Source organism: Podarcis muralis, chromosome 7 (assembly GCF_964188315.1).
Source record: "Podarcis muralis chromosome 7, rPodMur119.hap1.1, whole genome shotgun sequence".
NCBI lineage: Eukaryota > Metazoa > Chordata > Lepidosauria > Squamata > Lacertidae > Podarcis > Podarcis muralis.
The window spans coordinates 34,652,170-34,672,147 of NC_135661.1; the positions used below are offsets into that span (position 1 = coordinate 34,652,170).

Below are 19,978 nucleotides of genomic sequence, written 5' to 3' on the forward strand. Positions count from 1 at the left end.
ATTCCTTCTTGGAACCCAGGTTTGGGGAAGGAGGGGGGGGGGGAGCCATTACATTTTAACTCTGTGGCAGCCGGTCTCCACATTATGGCTCCAAATTGAGAAATTGGCTGTTTATATCCAGCTATTGTTTTGATTTATAGATGTCTAGTTAACCTCCAAGTCCGACCTGTGTTATTATTTTTTGTGAACAAGAGTCGGGAGCAGGAGGGCTCTCTACACCCCAATAAATCCATTTGTTTATTCCACTGGTTTTATTTCACATTATGTTTTGATTACAATCAAAAGTATTTTACTTTACCTTGATAATAAAAGTAGTAGTTCTCTTTAGAGTGCTGCAAAATTATAGCATTTACATTTCTGAAAGACTGTAAACAAAATATTACTAGCAAATAATAATACTAGCATTTTAGGTATACCTTGTAAGGGGGTTTCTTTCCTCTCTTTCTTTGAAAGCAAGACAGCTTTATAAAACGTAATTTGATTGAGAGAATGTAATACATAACAATGGTAAAGAGAACAGAGGGGAGAATTTTGTGGGCATTTTCTTGGCGACTGTTCGGGGTGGGGGCTCTCCTCCTCTTCCTCCTACCTTGAGGAACTTGTGCCAATAGAGCAGTATTGTTAAACTGAGAGAGTAGTTACTGAAATTGACACATGAGCCCCAACTTTTAAAAACGGCACATGAAACTATGAGGAAGAACAAGGACTCGAACACTGCTAAAAGGGACTGTTTGCACTCTTTGTTTCTGAAGACTGTGCTTTTGTTTTCTCCTGTTTCATATTCAGAATCAGAACAGACAAGTGGAAATGGCAACAAATGGCTGCGATTGCATATTTCTGCCCCCTCCCCCTTTCATTTTTTTGTTGGTATATCTCTCTTCCTCCTACATCTGGTTAAGATTGTGTTAACTACACCAAGTTGCTTTGTTTCTCATCTAAGGAAAATTAAATTAAATTAAAAACCCCATTTAAACCTTTTAAAAAAACAAAACCTAAAGCCTAAATTAAATTATGTCAATATTCACACTTCTTTTCTGGTTTTTATCTTACAGATTAATTAGTAAAAGTTCAATATACTTTCCGGCATGTAGTTGGGCCACAAATTTACAAGAGCGAAAAACAAGCATCAAAACATCGAGCAGCCTGAAAATTCCACAATCACTCAGAATTACATAGAAATAGTGAAAATCAGGATTTGGCTAGAATAAGTTTGTGTTGATAGTCCTACCCTCCCCAGATTTCCTTACTAGTAGCATCACAGCAGGGTTTGCATTGCACCTCTCAACCATGGCACCCATGTATTCAAAAATACTTTTTTTTAAAACTCAGGGAAAGAGTAAAAAATAGAGATATATAATGTTAAAAACAAACCCAAATTGGCTGTAAAAAGGATGTGTGAAGTAGGTACCATGTAGGAGCTTGTGGGGGCAGTGGGTGGGGTACAATGGTAGCTAATAATATCAGTTAAATTGAGATGTAACATAATTTGGTTTGCAAAATGGGAGAGAGAAAAGAGAAATAATTATTGACGGAGGATGAATTCAAGCGTCTTCTGTTGTCCGGCTGCGCCATTACAGAGATCTTCAGAGCAATGCACACAAACCTAAGTTAAGGGTTTAACTTCTGCAGTTATGTTGATAGTATCCAGAAGCTTTTTGCTGTCCGAGATTCCTTCTATCCAGCTACAAATTCAGGGATTGGTAAGCAGTGCTGAAAGACTTGCTCCTTCCTCCCTTCCTCAGCCAGTCGGCAAGTTGTTTAAAGAGGGAATACTAGAAATCCAGAGAAGGTTGAATATTTCCAACCCCCCATTAAGTTTCCTCTCTCCAGTTTCAAATAAGCTCTGTCTCCTTTCTCCATCTGGATCAGGACCCCGTTGCTGGCGGCTTCGCGGGTGACATCCTGGTCCCCGGCAAAGGCGGAAATCACTGGCCACCCATTCAGCATCAGGCTCACCTGAAAAGCAAGTGAAAGACAAAGTCCCCATCAATGAAAGGAAGAGGAGGCAGCAGGCAAATTCACAGAAATGGCTGGCAGGGGTTTTTTTTCCAATTGGAAGCACCTGGTGAAATGAATTTCCCCTCCCTCCATTAATTGTTTATTAGAATTTCTTTCTTTCTTTCACAGGGTTGCAACAAGTGAACATCAGCAGCCTAATCCCATGCAGGTTTACTCAGAGGTGTCCCACTGTGTTCAGTAGGGCTTACTCCCAAGAAAGTGTGCATCAGATTCCAGCCTGAGGCTGCAAAATCTTAGGCATTCAATGGGACGGGAGCTCAATGGGACTTCCTTCTGAGTAGGCATTGCACAAGATTGCAGAGGAAGGGGGGGGGGTAATTAGGCAGAATGTTTCCGATAGCATCCCAGACTATATTGTCATGACAAGCATGGAAGGAAACCTTGTTTCTTCAATGCATGAGGAAATCTTATAGGATAAGCCGTGTATATCAGCCAAAGACACAAAGGAAAATGGGTGGGTAAATGAAAAGGCTGCAGATCTATGGGCTGGCAGCTGAGTGTTATGATGTCACTTTCCCAAACTTTCTAGGAATGACCTCCAGATAGCATCGTTCCATTTCCTTCTCTCTCTTTTTTGTAGAAAAGGAAAGGTACCATCCGTTCTGCTGCCAGATCAGATTAATTGTGCTCCTCCAGATTCAGCAGTAGAGAGTGCTTTTGCTTTTCACCACTGCTGTAATTATCCTCGCAACCCCCTCCTTCAAACATTTTTTAGAAATATTACTATATTTAAATGTAAATGCTGCTTGCCTACCCACCCTGGAGAGACCTCAAAGTGCTGCGTGAACAAATAAATATATTACAGCACCACAATCACAATTTTTTCTTTAAAAAAATTAAATGTAAATCTGATTATCTAAGGGCAAGTTGCCTGTGAGGAAAATTGGGGCGCTTATGGGGCATGGCTCAAAATCTAGGGTGAAACCCTTTCAGATGGATGCTTCTCTCTCTCCCCACACCTCTCAAGAGGGGCTGCTTGTCCTTCAGGAAAACTGGACACACACTCCGCCCTCCCCCCAAAACCTCAGAGACTGAAGAAAGAGATAAAGGCATTCAAGCTCTGGCTAGCATCTCTGAAGTTCATCAAGGGGGGCAAGCTTATCCATTTGTGAAGCAGCAAAGATGCTGAATCCCTGACAGAGCCAATCTGCATCCTACAGAGCGGGAGCCTTCTGCCTGCCTAAGCAAGGGAGATAGTGGGTTTTATCCAGCTCCTTCAGATACAACCACAGCAAACAACACAGCCACCAGTAATTAGAGATGGACATAAAAGCATAGATCGATCAGCTGTCCATCTTGGCATTGTGACAGTGACTGATGGCTTTTGAAGCTGATTTAAGAGTGGGTCTAAATTTATACAGAATAAAGCATGGCTCAAATTATGGTGGAGGGGGCCCCCTCCCCCCCCAACTCTCCTAATTTTTTGTCCAGGCCATAATTCACCACCACCACCCTACGCCTCTTCAGCCGCCTAAAAACAGTAACTGAGAGGTCATCACAAAAGGAAAGTGGGGCAGCTCGCCTTCATTCCTCCTTAAACAGAGCAGTCCTAGCCGTAGATGTACAAATCAGCTAGCCACAAAGACTCAGGGCTTTCTAAAGCAGAAATTGTAGATCTAATGAAAAAAAATGTATTTGCACACTTTTACATATACACGGACTCACCTACTCTTACCAGAATAAACCTAGTGGAATTAATGGACACATGCGGGTAACTACACAAAATACGATGAGTAGCTTATGTTTTCTGTACGGCACACATATTTTTGGCTAAATGTGTTGGCCTAAAATCCACTGAACTCAGAAAGGGCTAGGGAAAAACTGCAAAGGATCACCCAAGTCATTCAAAAACAGATTCAGGCATAGATATTGACCTATAGCTAGAAACATGGACAAATACAGTCTAAAAAATAATAATAGAAATGTATTTGTGATAAACGGTTTAGGAGAAATGGTTTAGGAGTCCAATCTGATCAATGCACAGTATTCAGGCTGTTGGATACCATATCCCATTTTACTCCACACCAATAAGAGCCTGTGGACAGGCAATGCCCTTGTTCAGATGACTCGTTCAGACCAATCCCCATGATGTTATGAAAGTGGGAGCAGTGTAATATTGGGGAAACATGCAACCAGATAACTCAGTCATGTTGGCCCATGGGAGGGGAGATTCCTTGTTCCGTCAACCTTCATTCAGCTAATAAACCCCCAAACGGATCTGCTGAGACTTCTGAAAGGTCTAAAATGCCCAGCCCATCAGCAGAAAGGCCAATCCCACCCCCCACCTGATAAGGTACTTCTAGGATAAATAAGATAGAGGCGACTCCCAAGCCATTGGAGAAAGACGGTTTCAATTTCAGCCCTGTGAGCGAGTCCCCATCCTAAATTACTACAGTGAGACTGACAGGTTGTAAAGTAAGGATTATGACATATAAAACTTTATGTAGCATGTGGGCAGCAGTTAGTATTGGGGGAAGAAGCAGGAATGTGGATTTCTGAAGCACAAATGGAATAAAAAAAATCACCCAAGTCACACAACATGACACTTTAAAGAGGGTATTAAACTGAGCAAGGTAGAAAACCATTCTTTATATCTCTATCTAGAAAATTAAATAAGTTGGTCTTCAGAAGTAGTTTTGTTTTCTGAACTTGCTTTTATCCCCAACCTCCTTTTTTATTATTAGAATTTGGCCCCCTCCGCTGAATGTGACTTAGGTGTTTTGCAGGGTTAATAATTTTACATGTTTAGTCTAAATGCAGACGTACAGATTTTCCATATTTTTAAGCCTAATCCTTAAAACAGACAGTCACAGACCACAAAGGGAGTGGAATGCAGGGGTGGGGGGAAAGAGCATAATATTAGATCAAAAGAAAGCTATTGGTGTGTGTGTGTGGGGGGGGGTAGGTTTGATCATCCTGCACAAGTTTGTATGGGATGCAGATTCAAATCCCTTCTTAGCCATGAAGCATCCTGGGTGACCTTGGGCCAGCAAACCAACCTTGCAGGGTTGCTGTGATAATATTAACAGTGAGGTGGTGGTGGAAGAACCAGGTACACTGCCTTCAGCTGCTGGGAGGAAAGATGGGGCAGAAAATGGAAGGGAAAAAACCCCAAACTGTTTTTGAATTGCACTCTTTAAAGCAATCTGACCATTAGGCACATTATGTGGAATCAAGCCTGCTTTTATTCCATGGGGTTCATTTCCAAGTAAACATGCTCTGGGTTGCATCCTTGGTTGGTAGCATCAATGCCATGAATGGGGAGATGGGAAAACATTCTGATTTGCTCACTTTGATTGTGGCATTCCGGATTTTGTTTGGAAGCCTGGGCCCTGATTATGAAGGGCATTGATGCTCAATGAGATTTTTGTATGGCCGATTACATAGAATCATATTTTCTCTGTTGTTTGCTGTGGGAGTGCCTCTGGATTTAATTGTTATGCGTGCACGGGGGGGGGGGGATTTGCCCCTTCCTTGTCCTACTTCATTTCGTTCTGAATTTTAAAGACACAAGAAAGTTATTTGGAAGATGGGGAGGGCTATAGCATCGCTTTGCAAGCAGAAGGTCCAGGTTCCTTAGAAAAAGATGGAAAAGACCCTCTCCCCATATCAAATCCTGCAGAGCTACTGCTAGTCTGGGTAGCTAAATAGACACATGGTTCTGTACAAAACCCAGTATTAAAAGTTTGATCAGGAGGCCTTGATCCTCTGCATGTTGTTCCCAAGTAAGCCCTGCTAAGTTCCGTGGAACTTATCCCACCTTATAATGCATGCAGCAGTTGGAGTAAGACACAGGCATACACACACAGATGCTCACACAATCTTGCATGCCACAAAGGGCAAGTGTCTCAAGCAAAACCAGCATTCTCTGACCTGGATGGTTTGCCTGTTGTACACTTTGACTACGTGAAAATTAAAGCCGTAGATCCCCTTTCGGGGAGCGATGAAAGTGCTCCGCTCAGAGTCAAAGTTCAGTCCGATATTCACTAGTACCTACAAGGGAAAGGCAGAGCAGAGTGAGAAATCAGGGAGAAAGATTGAAAACGCCAGCGGCTGGATGGATCCCCCAGGAAACGTGGCCATCTGTCGCCGGCCCAGATTAAGTTTTTTTTTCTTTAAGGAGGTACGGAAGGAAGCACTCTAGAGTGTGAAACACACCCGTCCCTCTCCCTAGAATCTGGACCGCGAACCACATCTGGAGACGCCACGCGGTCCCTCCTCGCCTGCGGATTTCTTACTAGAACATGGAGCCAGCCCAGCCAGTAACAGCTCTTACCCCACCCCACGATCACGCCCCCCCCTCCACTAAAGTTTCCACGGGCAATTCGAAATCTCTTCGGGGAACATCTAAAGACGGTGGCTTACAACCGTCTATGCACCCGGGATGGATCTGCGGACGGCTCAGAGGGTATTTTCTTGGGTGGGGGGAATGGAAAGAGGGGCAATTGCTCCAAAGCCAGCGCCCCTTTCCTCTACCACACCCACTCATGCCCTCCACGCAGTCACCCCGAAAACACCCCCTTTCACGCTCCCTTATCAGCAAAGAGCAAAACCCTACCGACGCCCTCCGATTTCCTGCGGGGTCTCTCACCTGGTCGAAGTAAATGATCATGGTCCTGTTGCTCATCTCCGACGGCTCGTGGTTGGTGCTGCGGATGGCCGAAAAGGCCACCTTGGCGCTGCCCGAGCGCACCGAGATGCCCAGCGCCGTGCCCGTCGGGTCCGAGGCCGGGTTGGAGTCGCACACCACCAGGCACTTGCCCTCCAGGATGATGGGCTCCGTCTCGTTCTGCCCCATCGCCACCCCGGCCAGCCAAGCCAAGCCCAGCAGCTCCAGCGCCAGCATCGCGCCGCCGCGTCCCAGGCGGGTCCGCCTGCCGCTTCGTCTCGCCCGCCTCCTCCGATCCCCCCAGCAGGGACAACGCTGCTAGGCGGCCAGCAGATCCAGCTTCCCCGAAGGGGCGGACGGACCGGCGGCTCCTTAGCCTGATCCTCCCTCCTCCTTCCTTTTCCTCTTCTTTTCCCCAGCCGCCTCGGGCTTCTCTCGAGCCTTCTCGAGAGCCCAGCTGCCCCCTAAGCCGGCCGCCTGTCTCTATTCCTCGCAAGCCCCTCGACGTGCTGGAAGAAGCAGCGGCGGCGGCGGCGGCGGCGGCAGCTGCGGCATCGGCAGCCCCTGGCAAGGCTCAGGAGCGCTCGAATGCATAGCGCAAGGAGGGGAGGGGGAGAAGAAGGGCGCGCGCGCCGCAGCCCAGCCCCAGCGCCGCCCGCCTGCTCGCTCTCTTCCTCGCTTGCAGTGGCCAAAGCAAGCTCCCCGCCGCCGCCGCTGCCGTCGCCGAAGCACACAAAAGGCGCCGCCGCGCCGCGCTCCCACCCCACCAACCCGAGCCTGGCGTCAGCGCCGGCCACTCCCAGTGCTGGCGCCGCCCGCGGCCAATGGCAGGCGGGCGCGCTCGCCGCCAGCCAATGGGTGCCTGGTCCGTCTCTTTCAGCACCCCCCTCCTCCCCGAAGGCGGAGGCTTTCGGGTGATTAGGTGGTCAGGAGCAGGTGGAGAGAAGGAGCGAGAGATGGCGAGCGCGGCGGATGGTGGTGGGGACGGACGGCGCCCGCGCTTGGGCAAAGTCTGGCGGGGAAAGAGGGGGGTCCGCTGCCTCTCGCTCAGGGGCCGCACAGGTAAGGAGAGCACGGAGGGAGCCGCGTGGACAGGGCATAGGGACCCAGGAAAGGGCTCCCTCCGAGTCCTTGCGCGCTTTTCGACGGGGCGGCGCTCCTGGCGCAGGGGCGCACGAAGTCCGGGTGCTCTGGCAGAGAGAGAGGGGGTGAGGGTGGGGGGGGGGAATGAGGTTTCTTGCAGCCTCTACGTGGGAGAGAACGACCGTGCCCCGTCGGAGAGGGTCTTTAGCAGGCGGGGAAGCTCCATCCTATGGGGTAGCTTCAGCTGGTCAGGCGCAGGAAGAGGAGAGGAATAGGTGGGGTCTCGGGTGGGCGTGGAAGTCCGTGGGATGACGGGGGCCAGGACAACACGTGCTCAGGGCCAGAGCTTTAGAAGTCCCGAGTACCGTGAAGGTGCTGGTGCCTCCCCCCCTTATATAATTTGAAATAAAACCGTGAAATAAAATACTATTTTTGGTAACCTACGTTAGTAGGACCCCCTCTGCTTTCAGTGGGGGCAAGCGAAAAGAACAGTAGGGGTGAAAGTGTGGAGTGGAGTGGAAGGAAGTCTAACAAAGTTCTGATTTTTCCCATGATGGATCGGATCCTTTAAAAAAAAAAAGTAAAGTGTCAAACTCTTTTTCGTCTTTAAAATCTCTTTTGGTGGCTTTGATTTACAGGTGCGTAGCCTGCCTATTGGGTAATCCAGCACTGCATGTGTTGGTGCTCAGGAGGAGGCTGGGTGCTTGGGAGGGCAAAAAGTGAGGCAGACAGATGGCTGCAGTGATCTCCCTAAAAGGAGAGATCCTGCCCAGCATAAAGGCCAGGGGGTTGGCTAGGATTACCAGCCAGTGAGGTAAAAGAACACTGTACATGCTCAGAGGCCCTGTCTTAACTTTGCCTGTCCCAGGACTGCACCCTAGAGAGTGCTAAAGGGGAACTCTGATGTGTCCAGGCTCAAATGAAGCGCCACATCATAGATCTGAACAGGCCAATTTTCTTCATTGGTGGTTTTAAGGACCAGACAAGGTTGGGATGGACATGTGTGACAGCAAGGAGGTGCAAGTATAGCGTGTAGGTTAGTCAGGGATGGGACAGGAAGCAAAGACGGAGAAATGGGTGGATATTGGGGTTTGTATGTCATTGACACAAGCTCTTGAAAGGCTCCTAGGAATCACTTCAGTGTGTCATGTCATTGAAGGATATTACCCAAGTGCAGTGTGGGTAAGGAGGAAGTAGGGAAGAGCTCATTGAATGTGCTCTTTGGGCACATTTTAAGTAATTGAACAATGCTGGACTACAACTCCCATCATCCCTCACCATTGACCATGCTTGCTGCAGCTGATGGGAGTTGCACTCCAGCAGCATCCAGAGGGCCACAGGTTCCCTATCGTTGGTGTAGGGGCTGGTTCATGCATGCAAGTATGCCACACCTGACATAAAATGATGAAGGGGTGCATGCATGTATGAAACGGCCTTCAGCGCATGCAGTATAATGTGGGAGACAAATAGTTGCAAGTCCAGTTTTGTTGATATCTCAACACATAAACTGGGTGATGTATTGTGGGATTGGTTTCATCTTATGCAGTCAGCTGACATGGACAATGTGCTGGTGGCTGGACACTCAACCACGTGGCCTCTTGTCCCTCTTGGCTTATTACTTCTAGTAGGGGTTTGACTGGTTGGGTCTAGACTGCATGGCCAAACTTGGCCCTCCAGCTGTTTTGGGACTACAATTCCCATCATCCCTGACCACTGGTCCTGTTAGCTAGGAATGATGGGAGTTGTAGTCCCAAAACAGCTGGAGGGCCAAGTTTGGCCATGCCTGGTCTAGAGTGTGGTTAACACTTCATTCTGTAACCTTGAAAGAGGTGGTCATGTGACCACTCCTAAAGAAACCAGCCCTGGACTCCTTGGACTGGAATAAGTACCAACCAGTTGCAAATAGAAGGTGATGGAGAGAGTTGTGGTGGGGCAGCTTCTAGCATTCTTGGATGGCATGGATTATTTAGATCCACTGAGTCACCTATGGTCACCCTGTCAGATTACCTTTGCAGAGAGCTGGGATAGGGGAATGTGCCCTTGCTCTGCTTCTCTCTCTCTTGGCAACTTTTGATACCATTGACCATGATGCCCACCTGGACTAGCTCTGTGGAATGGGAATTGGGGTCACTGTGTTACAGCTGTTCCTGTCCTACCTATGGAGTCCAGAGAGTGGCACAGGAAAAGTGATTTTCAGCCCCCCAGCGGTTGCACTACGGGGTGCCAGGGCACTATTCTATGCCCATTGCTATTTATTATCTATGTGAAACTGGGATTGGTTATTAAGCATTTTGGGGCAAGGTGCCATCATTACGCTGATGACACTCAACCCTATTTCTCCAAAATATCTGGATCAAGAGAGGCTGTGCAGGCCCTGGACTGGTGCCTAGATGCAGTGGTGGGATGGATGAGGGGAAATAAGCTGAGCTTGAATTCTGGCAAAATAGATGCACTGTGGGCAAGTAGGTCCCATGTCCAAGAAATAAGTCAATTGTCTGCACTGGATGGAGTTGCACAGTTTGTGTGGGCTTTTGGACCTGGCTCAGTAACCAGGGAACCACGTAGCCTTAGTGGCTAGGAGCCCCTTATACAAACTCCTGTTCCTGGACTGGGAGAGCTTGACCACAAGACTGGATTACTGCAGTGCAATTCATCTGGGGCTTCCCTTGTGCTTAATCCAGATTTCTGCAGCTAGTGAATAATGCCACAGCACAGCTTCTAGCTGGGGTAAGACCCTGTCAGTATATATGCTTCTGCTCAGAGATCTGCACAAGTTGTTCATTTGCTATCACACCAAGTTCAAAGTGTTGCGAATAGTATGTAAACAGCTTGGGACCAGTTCAATTGCAAGATTACTTGACTCTGTGTTTGCCCACCCAACTGCTTTGATCTGCAGAAGTGGCACTGTTACAGGTGGCACATAATACTCATTCTGCAGTTGTAAGAAACTTATATTTTGGTGTGGCAGCACCTAAACTTTGGAACTCTCTACTTATTGACACCAGGCAGGCTCCTTTACATGCATATTAAGACATGTAGAAGTTACATGTTCAAGAAGGACACTGACAAACTGGAACGTGTCCAGAGGAGGGCAACCAAAATGGTCAAAGGTCTGGAAACGATGCCTTATGAGGAACGGCTAAGGGAGCTGGGCATGTTTAGCCTGGAGAAGAGGAGGTTAAGGGGTGATATGATAGCCATGTTCAAATATATAAAAGGATGTCATATAGAGGAGGGAGAAAGGTTGTTTTCTGCTGCTCCAGAGAGGCGGACATGGAGCAATGGATCCAAACTACAAGAAAGAAGATTCCACCTAAACATTAGGAAGAACTTCCTGACAGTAAGAGCTGTTCGACAGTGGAATTTGCTGCCAAGGAGTGTGGTGGAGTCTCCTTCTTTGGAGGTCTTTAAGCAGAGGATTGACAACCATATGTCAGGAGTGCTCTGATGGTGTTTCCTGCTTGGCAGGGGGTTGGACTCGATGGCCCTTGTGGTCTATTCCAACTCTATGATTCTATGATACATGCATTTTAATTTTAATTACCTTGTCTTGAACTTTTTTTTTTTGTAAACTGTTTAGAAGTTTTCTTACAACCAAGTGGTATATAAATTTTGTTTTTAAAAAAATGCAGCAATGACAATCTTCAGGACTAGTTCAGTTTATCACTTGATGTAATTGAGACATACCATTTATGCCCAGGTGTGTGTGTGACGAATTGTGGTCTAAATTCATGCTTACTGCAACGTTGTGGGAGTTCAGAAGACTTTCACTGGGAATCAGTTACTGTATTTTTTGCTCTATCAGACACACTTTTTCCCTCCAAAAAGTAAGAGGAAATGTGTGTACATCTTATGCAGTGAATGCAGGCTATCCCAGAAGCCAGAACAGCAAGAGGGTGGCTGCACAGCGATCCCTCTTGCTGTTCTGGCTTCTGGGATTCAGAATATTTTTTTTCTTGTTTTCCTCCTCCAAAAACTAGGTGCGTCTTATGGTCTGGTGCGTCTTATGGAGCAAAAAATACGGTACTTATTCCACAGCAGGAAGGATCTTTTGAGTTCTGCACACACACATGAACACACCTTTTCCCCCTTATCCATTTAATGTACAAAAATTACAGGTGTTGGTTTGGTGGGGTAAAATAAAATAAAATCCAAAAGCTATACAAGGGTGATACTTTATTGCCGTCCTGTAATAATTTTATTGGAACCAACTGATAAAAGTTGTAAAAACAGTGAGCAGGGTTTCAGGTTCCCCAGAATGCTTCTTCAATTTAAAAGTTAGAACCAAGCCACAATGACAAAAGGGGCAGAGAGATGAAAGGCTCAGCTTAGTGGAAAGTCCATAATCTGCAATTCATAACACTTTATAAATAAAACCTTTTTATTATTAAAAGAGATAACAATATAGTTTGCAAAAATAAATAAATTATATATTAATAAACAGAATACATTTAGGTTTATTAAGTTTACGTTTTGCTTTCTGCTAAAGAGTCCAGAAGCAATATACAATACATTAATTATCCAATACAGTGTCATCTTCTCATTATGCAGGCTTAATTAAGTTGAATCAAGCCGGGTGCAAAACAGACTCCAGGTTGCTGCAAGAGCTCCCGGGTCAAGGAAGCAACATCTGTACACTCTTTAAAAATATGAAAGCTCACAGTTATTTGGATCTGTGTTTAGCAGCCCTTCCAGGCATCCTTTTTATTATTCGTTATGATTTGAACTTATGCTATTGGGGTAGTCATATGTAATGGTGTTTTCACTACTGTGTGCACCTGCAAGAGGTTTGGGGTAGTCTCACTCTTTTATTTCTAAGTAGTGCACACCCTGAACCTTCCTGCTGAAATCCTGCAACTTTCATATCACCGTTGTCCTGCTTTTTCTGTGCTATAGACCCTCCAGAAAGCAATAATGTGGTAGCACTGGGGAATTGGAACAGCCAATAAAGCAGAATAAATTCACCAGTAATGCACTACTGTTGGGTCAATAACATGTTGCAAAAATACATCTAGGCAAAATCACCCCACGTATTGCAGGTGGAGAGATGTGGCCATCTAATGAGGTCTGGGACACTGGGATAGATCAGTCAGCAGAGCATGTGACTCTTTATCTCAGGGCTGTGGGTTTGAGCCCCACATTGGGCAAAAGATACCTGCATTGCAGGGAGTTGGACTAGATGACCCTTGTGGTCCCTTCCAACTCTACAATTCCATGATTCTGCAATGTGATTTTGCCCAGATGTATTTTTGCGAGCCAATTTTCCATAATATACTGCATTTTTGCATGCTATTTTCACAAATAGAGGCATTTATTTACATATACATTTTACCATTGCATATCCATTTTTCTACATAGTACTTGATTAGTGAACTGCATTGCAAAATTGAGAGAAGCATGACTTTCAAAGGATGTCTGTGTTTCAGCACATCTTTTGTTTCAGAAAGCACAAATTAACTTTGCCTTTTAATGTGAAATGTATTAAATTTCTACCCTGTCCCTCAGTGGAACTTAGGTGGTCCAGCTAAGCATGTATGTATAGTGTTGCATTTTGAGACCTCGGTCATAACTAAATTTTGCTGAATCATGTCCAGGGCATCATGGAAGAGTTTCCTCAGGTGAGATGCTTTGAAAAAGTGTCAGGCGTTCTTTGGACTTAAGACATTTTTGCTGGTGGTAAAGTTGGATATTTATTTGCTGGTGTCGTGTTATTAGGCATTAAGTGTTCCCCTCTTAATTTTGAGTGCTGCTCAGACTGGAACATATTTGTAGTCAGGACTGCATAAGCTCAAAAATTGCTTTCTATAGATAGGTTATTGCCAGCATTGATTTTGAACTGGGCGGCACAAAATTGCAACCTGCTGTCGCAAACAAAAATAGATTCACTGTTCTATTGGAATTAAACTGTCAGGCGAGTGTAACCTTTTCACCATCTGACAGTTGCAGAGATTCTGTTTTTCCAACTGCAAAAGATTTTTTTAAAAAAACAAAACCCTTTTTTATATATACACAATTCAGCAAAGACCTTATAACTGAGATTTAATGATAATGGGCAAAACTAAATTGTTTTAGTTTATGAATGAAGCCACATTTCTTAACAGAGACTTGACATGCACTGTGTCACTTATCTAATTCAGTATGCCTGTTTGTGACCATGTGGCCATTGATGTAAATAAAGATATCCTGGGTCTGAGGTTGAGAGGAGAGGTAATCAAAAGAGTTTATATAAAAGCATTCAACCTTTTCAATTCCAGAATCCTCATTTTAGCCAAACCGCAGCCTGGGGCCCTCTTTAAATACTTTCCCACATATGTTGACCTCACCCATTCAGTTCTCCCCCACTTCTTGTCTAAAAATGTCAAAGAAAAGAAAAAAGCATACAAGTTAAAGATCTATGGGGAATGGTACTAAATATACACCACCAGAATGTAGGGGGCACTAAACTTACTGAAGCCAATACTTATCTGTTTATAAAACCAGTCTCTCAGTATGATATGCAGGAGATGCATATCACCTCTACACCAGTTTCTGCTTCTAGATTGGTCCAAGAGGCCTCGTTGTATTGCAGTATTTACGACTGAGCTGTAGACAAGGAAAGCCACAGTCCAACTGTCATGACTTTACCTAGGCAAGCCAACATCTCACCATAAGCTCCCCATCTGTGATATGAAGGTGATATTGCGCCTACCTTACAGGTTTGTTGTTGTTACCAAGCTTTTACAATGGAGTAATAAAATAGAAAGCCTGTGATATGCACCTTACAGCAAGGAAATTCGTTAGTCCAATATACAACCAATAGTTTCCAAACATTCTCAAAATAGAATTCAGTTTGTTTTAGAAATCGTTTAGGAACAGTAACTACTTATGCTTGAGAAATGGCCTCTTCCTAACGAACCAGGTTTTGAATGGCCTTTCCTTGCTTTCAGTACAGACTTTTAAGAGTGTAGTGCAGTGAAAGGGAACTATTGCCTCCTGATGTCGTTGGACTCTCTTCCATCATCTTTGACTATTGGCCATGCTTGCTGTGGCTGATGGGAGTTGGAGCCCATCAGCATCCAGGTGGAGGAAGGGGTGGCCCATAGCTTGCATCTCGAAGATGGTGCTAGAATAGATGGCACTAGTAGCTTGTTGGGCTTTTCCAACCTTGCTGATTGCTAGCACTGCCCATGCTTTGAAAACCCTCAGCGGTATAGCTAGCTGCTCGGGTGCCTGGTGCAGGGGCGTGTCCTGCAGCCGAGGGCGGGGTGATCTGCCCATGGGGGCGGGGCAATCCGCCTATGGGGACAGGGCAAGCCTCTCCGATGCTTTGAGCCTCTCTGACACCTCCCCCTCAGGCAGCGTGGAACCTGCAGGCAGCGAGGAACCTGTAGTCGCCTAAGCCACCATGTCACTCCTAAAAAGTTTTGTGAGCCCAGTTTGTTGTTTGTTTTTTTTAAAAAAATCATTTTGTCACACACACCCCAGTGATGACACCCAGGGTGAACCGCACCCCGCTTCCTCCACCACTGAAAACACTGAGAGATTAAGGCTAAGCCATGATGCCTAATATGGTAGAGTTGTCAGTAAAAGATCTTTTGGTCTTTTCAACCAGTTGTCAGTAAACTGACTACAGTGGGTTAAGAACTTAATTAGTTCCGGAGGTCCGTTCTTAACCTGAAACTGTTCTTAACCTGAGATACCACTTTAGCGAATGGGGCCTCCCTCTGCTGCCGCGCCGCCACCACACAATTTTTGTTCTCAACCTGAAGCAAAGTTCTTAACACAAGGTACTATTTCTGGGTTAGCAGAGTCTGTAACCTGAAGTGTCTGTAACCTGAAGTGTCTGTAACCTGAGGTACCACTGTACATTATCATATGTTTGCGTGCTGCAACACTTCCAGTCCAAAGTTGGCAAGAGAAATATGGCTGCGTGTTTCATTCCCCAAAGGTGGTGTTTTGTTTTGTTTTTGTCTCTGATGGGAAGTATGATTTTTTTTCAGTAGGAAAACCAATGGAAAGGGGAGCAGCCTTTCCTCTCTTGCCATAAAGGTAAAAGGTAAAGGTACCCCTGCCCGTACGGGCCAGTCTTGACAGACTCTGGGGTTGTGCGCCCATCTCACTCAAGAGGCCAGGGGCCAGCGCTGTCCGGAGACACTTCCGGGTCACGTGGCCAGCGTGACAAAGCTGCATCTGGCGAGCCAGCGCAGCACACGGAAACGCCGTTTACCTTCCCGCCAGTAAGCGGTCCCTATTTATCTACTTGCACCCGGGGGTGCTTTCGAACTGCTAGGTTGGCATACCTCTTGCCATACCTCCTCTCAAATCCACAGCCTCCTGATGTTGCCTTTTGTTTTGGTTTTTAAAAGCCTGTCAAAAGCATAGAATTGTACGATGTATCTACTTTGGCCATCTGTCAAGATGGCTTTTTATGAGGTTCTTGGGGAAAGGTGACTATTTGTCATTGTGAAATAAAATGCAATAAAAGCGAACAGGATGTAACTTCCACCCTTTTAAGAAAGGGATACTGTCTGTATTGCACTGGTCACCTTGTTTCCAAAGCAGGCACTGCTTTGCCAGACCCATTCCTGATTCAAAGAAGTAACAGTGTCACCCTGCTGCTCTCCTCGCAAGGCACTCTTCTTCCTCCATAATTTGAAATGCTCATGGGAGTGCTTTCCTTGTGAGCATTTCCTGTCTAAATGTGAATTGTTTTTCCACTTTAACTTCCAACGCAAACTATATTGGAAGTATATTGGGTGTTTTGATACCTTTATGGCAGTTTGTGTAATGTGAATGGTGCCACGGAACCCCTAGGTGGATAACGTGGACCACCTGGGGTCCACAGATGCCCCAAATGAGAACCACTGCCATAGACAATCATAGTCAGGGTGAATTTCAGTTTAGTCTCTCCCCTCACCTTCTGTTTCCTTGGTACAGACAGCCATGCTTACACCACTTCCTGTGGGCTGTAAGCAGCTCAGCCAAGACATCAGCAGAGTGAATTTGCAGATCTGTGTGTGCCACTTAATTTATGAAGACAGGGTAATGAAACATTTGATGATGCGCAGTTGAATATATGAACTGACATCACTGAAGACCACTGCGCTGTTATGTCCTGTATTGGTTGATCTGGGGTAGTTTATTCACACATGCAGGTTATTACTTGATGCTGCAGTCATCAGATGAGGACCCCGAAGGTAGGATTCACCAATGGAACATTTAGAGATGCTGCAGCCAGCCTGCCACAGAGCAAACGCTTGTGTTTGTGTGTGAGCACCAGCATTTGGAGCCTGTCTTATAGATGATTCACACAAGTGAGCCATTCCTGGGGTAGAAGTCATAAATCTGATAAGGCCACTGCTAATCCAACCTAGAGGTCTGTCTGGAATCTAAATATGGCAATTCATCAGCCCTGGAGTGTGAGCTAAAATTTATGGTGAGTTGTCCTGAGGCACGTTTAATTGGACACGAGGAGGAAAAGTGAACTTTATACAGAGAAATGCCACTTGTTCATCTAGCCCATGGGGCTAATTAGACCTGCTAGCCTCCTGATTTGGCCTGTGGGGGCATTTTGAGCAGGCCATGCCCACCTGCCCTGCACCTGAAGTCAGATGAAGATGTGGCTGAAGAGGCTTTGCAGGCATCTGCAAGGTCCTGTACACAACAAGGCACTCTCCAGAATCTAAGTCAGACCTCTTGTTTGAGTTGGATGGAGCAACTTTATGCAGCGGAGGTTGTTCCATTAGGGCAAATGGGGCACCTCCAACTGCCTTCCTTCTCTCTTAAAACCATTCCAGAAGTTGACTGTCCGTTTAGTCTCAGTGTTGCCCCTTATGGAACTCAGCGGGGAAGAGATTGGGGGCAAAGCTAGTATTATTTGGCTCTGCCTGTCAGTGGCTCTCTGGCTCTACCTACTGTTGACCCCCCTGCAGTCACAATGAGCACCAGCTATCACTCAATATTTGCAGGAGTAGGGGAACCATTCTCTGTTATGGGTCACAGTTGAAGCATTGGAATGGAAATCACAGTGTTCACACACTCAACTGCACAGGAATGAGTGTGCAGAGGAGAGAGCTGGAACTTGACTGTCACGTGTTCAGCTGAACTAGTGACCAGAGCCTACATGCCTACATCATGTATGTGTCATGCACTGTCTCCATATGTTCAGAAACCCTGGGTGCATGTATGCTCTGTTTGAGAGCCAGTGTGGTGTAGTGGTTAAGAGCGGTGGACCTGTAATCTGGGGAACCGGGTTCGCGTCTCCACTCCTCCACATGCAGCTGCTGGGTGACCTTGGGCCAGTCACACTTTGAAGTCTCTCAGCCCCACTCACCTCACAGCGTGTTTGTTGTGGGGGAGGAAGGGAAAGGAGAATGTGAGCCGCTTTGAGACTCCTGAAGGGGAGTGAAAGGCGGGATATCAAATCCAAACTCTTCTTCTTCTTCTCTGTTTGCAGCCTGAACGATATGAATAGATGTCAGGGTAAGGGCCAGTGGGGAGCCCCCCCCCCCCCCCCGGTTTCTGTGCTAATGAATGTGGCCGAAATCTTTCATATACAGTGGTACCTTTGGTTGCGAATGGGATCTGTTCCGGAGGCCCGTTAGCAACATGAAAAGCCCGCAACCTGAAGTGCTGTATCTGCGCCGGTACACAACGCAATTTGGTGCTTGTGCGCAAGCGCGATTTAGCACTTCTGCGCATGCACGAGTGGCGAAACCCAGAAATAACCCTTTCTGGGTCACTGTGGGATGCAACCGTAAAAACATAACATGAAGCAAACGTAACATGAGGTATGACTGAATTTAATAACATTTACTTAGGAAGATTGAGAGGCATAAATTGGAGAATTTCTTACCTATGTGTTGCTGAGTGCATTTTGTTACATAGATGCTTAAAATCATGCTCCTCTTCTATATCTCTGCATTTCCCCTTTGCTTACATGTGCACATGTTTTCAGAAATGCTTCTCCCTTTTTAACTCCGTAGATGGAATATTTTCTGGTTCACGATCTTGACTTTGGGCTAAGCTTGAAGTCTTAAGCCTTGGCTTGCATTTGGGGTCAGCACAGAGTCGCATCTCCCTAGCAGCAGTTCCCAGAGGCTCTGGGCACGAGGCTTTGCAGAATGCCTGGCAAAGTGCATGGGGTGAGGAGGGAGAGTAGAGAATGCCAATTAGAGTGCCCCCCCCACATCCCGCTATCCTCAAGTAAGCCAGAAATTGATTGTGCCTAAGTTAGAGAGCAGAGCTAGCGACACACTGCGACGATGGCCCACCACCTTGCAGAATGGTCAAGGGTGCTTGAAATCCAGAGGTTTGAAAGGGCAGTGGAAATGGTAAAGCTCTTTTGGAGTAATTGAAGGCTACATTTTATCCTGTGGAGGCTGGTGTGTTCGGGCAAGTGGGGCACTGTTGCCCCACCAACCTCAGTCTGCACTCAACCAGCTCTCTCCTGCCTGCCTTCTTTTTTAACAACCATCTCCTCACATCATCTCTCCTCTGAAGACGAACCTCTCTCTTCACCCTTAGAGAGGAAAATTTGGTACTTCCCATGATCCTTAGGATGCCCTCCCAGGGACTATAGGATTACAAGATCTACCACAGAAATGAAATTCTGCCGAATTTAGGATTCCAATAGATGTTTGCCCATTTCATCACAGCTTCAGCAGATCGTAACACTCCTCCATTCCATCATTTCTTTTATCTTATCTGATCTCTGCAGCATCCAGATATTTCAGCAACCATTTCCAAATTGCTGGAGGTTGAGATATCTTCTGGTATTCCCATATCAAGTCCACAATATATCAAGACAGATACCTGGATATTGCTGCAAATCCATAGTTGGTGATTTCATCACACTGGATAAATTACCTTCAGCAACATTATATAATATCTATTGCCAAAGGCTGTAGCCAAAGGTGGGGAATCTGTAGACCACCAGATGGTGGAGGATTCCAATACCCATCAGCCCCAGCTAGCGTGGTCAATGTACAGGGATGGTGGGAGTTGTCTTCCAAAGGCATATGGAAGGCCACAGGTTCCTCGTCACTGTTCTAGATGCAGTCACTATCCAAATGTCCATGAAATATTTTGGGGCATAGTGGCACACATTCCCAACTTTTAAATTTGTTCATGGAAAATATCCAGTTAAGATGCACTGTTCCAGAGAAGTAATTCTCAAACCGGGGCTGGGAAACAACAACAGATGCCTAGTGTTGGGACAAGAGTTTTCTTTTCCCATAAACGTAGGGTGCTTTTAGCCATATCAAGCTGAAAATGCTGGGGAGATAT

The 19,978-nt window shown here is 46.1% G+C and overlaps 1 protein-coding gene across 1 annotated transcript; it reads right to left on the bottom strand.

The window, feature by feature from the left end:
• Nucleotides 1-236: 236 nt before the first annotated feature.
• Nucleotides 237-7,363, bottom strand: CBLN1 (cerebellin 1 precursor). The gene is made up of 3 exons (XM_028740208.2): nt 6,611-7,363; nt 5,893-6,012; nt 237-1,956 (listed from the first exon to the last, which is right to left on the bottom strand). The coding sequence occupies exons 1-3, from the start codon at nt 6,863-6,865 to the stop codon at nt 1,759-1,761; spliced, it is 573 nt and encodes a 190-aa protein (XP_028596041.1). The 5' UTR covers nt 6,866-7,363; the 3' UTR covers nt 237-1,758.
• Nucleotides 7,364-19,978: the final 12,615 nt, after the last annotated feature.

What these genes read in the sequence shown, in the direction of transcription:
- CBLN1 (XM_028740208.2), bottom strand. Translation starts at nt 6,865, where the DNA reads ATGCTGGCGCTGGAGCTGCTGGGCTTGGCTTGGCTGGCCGGGGTGGCG. An exon ending in TGATCATTTACTTCGACCAG is followed by an intron (nt 6,013 to 6,610) that starts GTGAGAGACCCC and finishes TTTCCCTTGTAG; the next exon opens with GTACTAGTGAATATCGGACT. An exon ending in ACAACAGGCAAACCATCCAG is followed by an intron (nt 1,957 to 5,892) that starts GTCAGAGAATGC and finishes CTTGCTTTTCAG; the next exon opens with GTGAGCCTGATGCTGAATGG.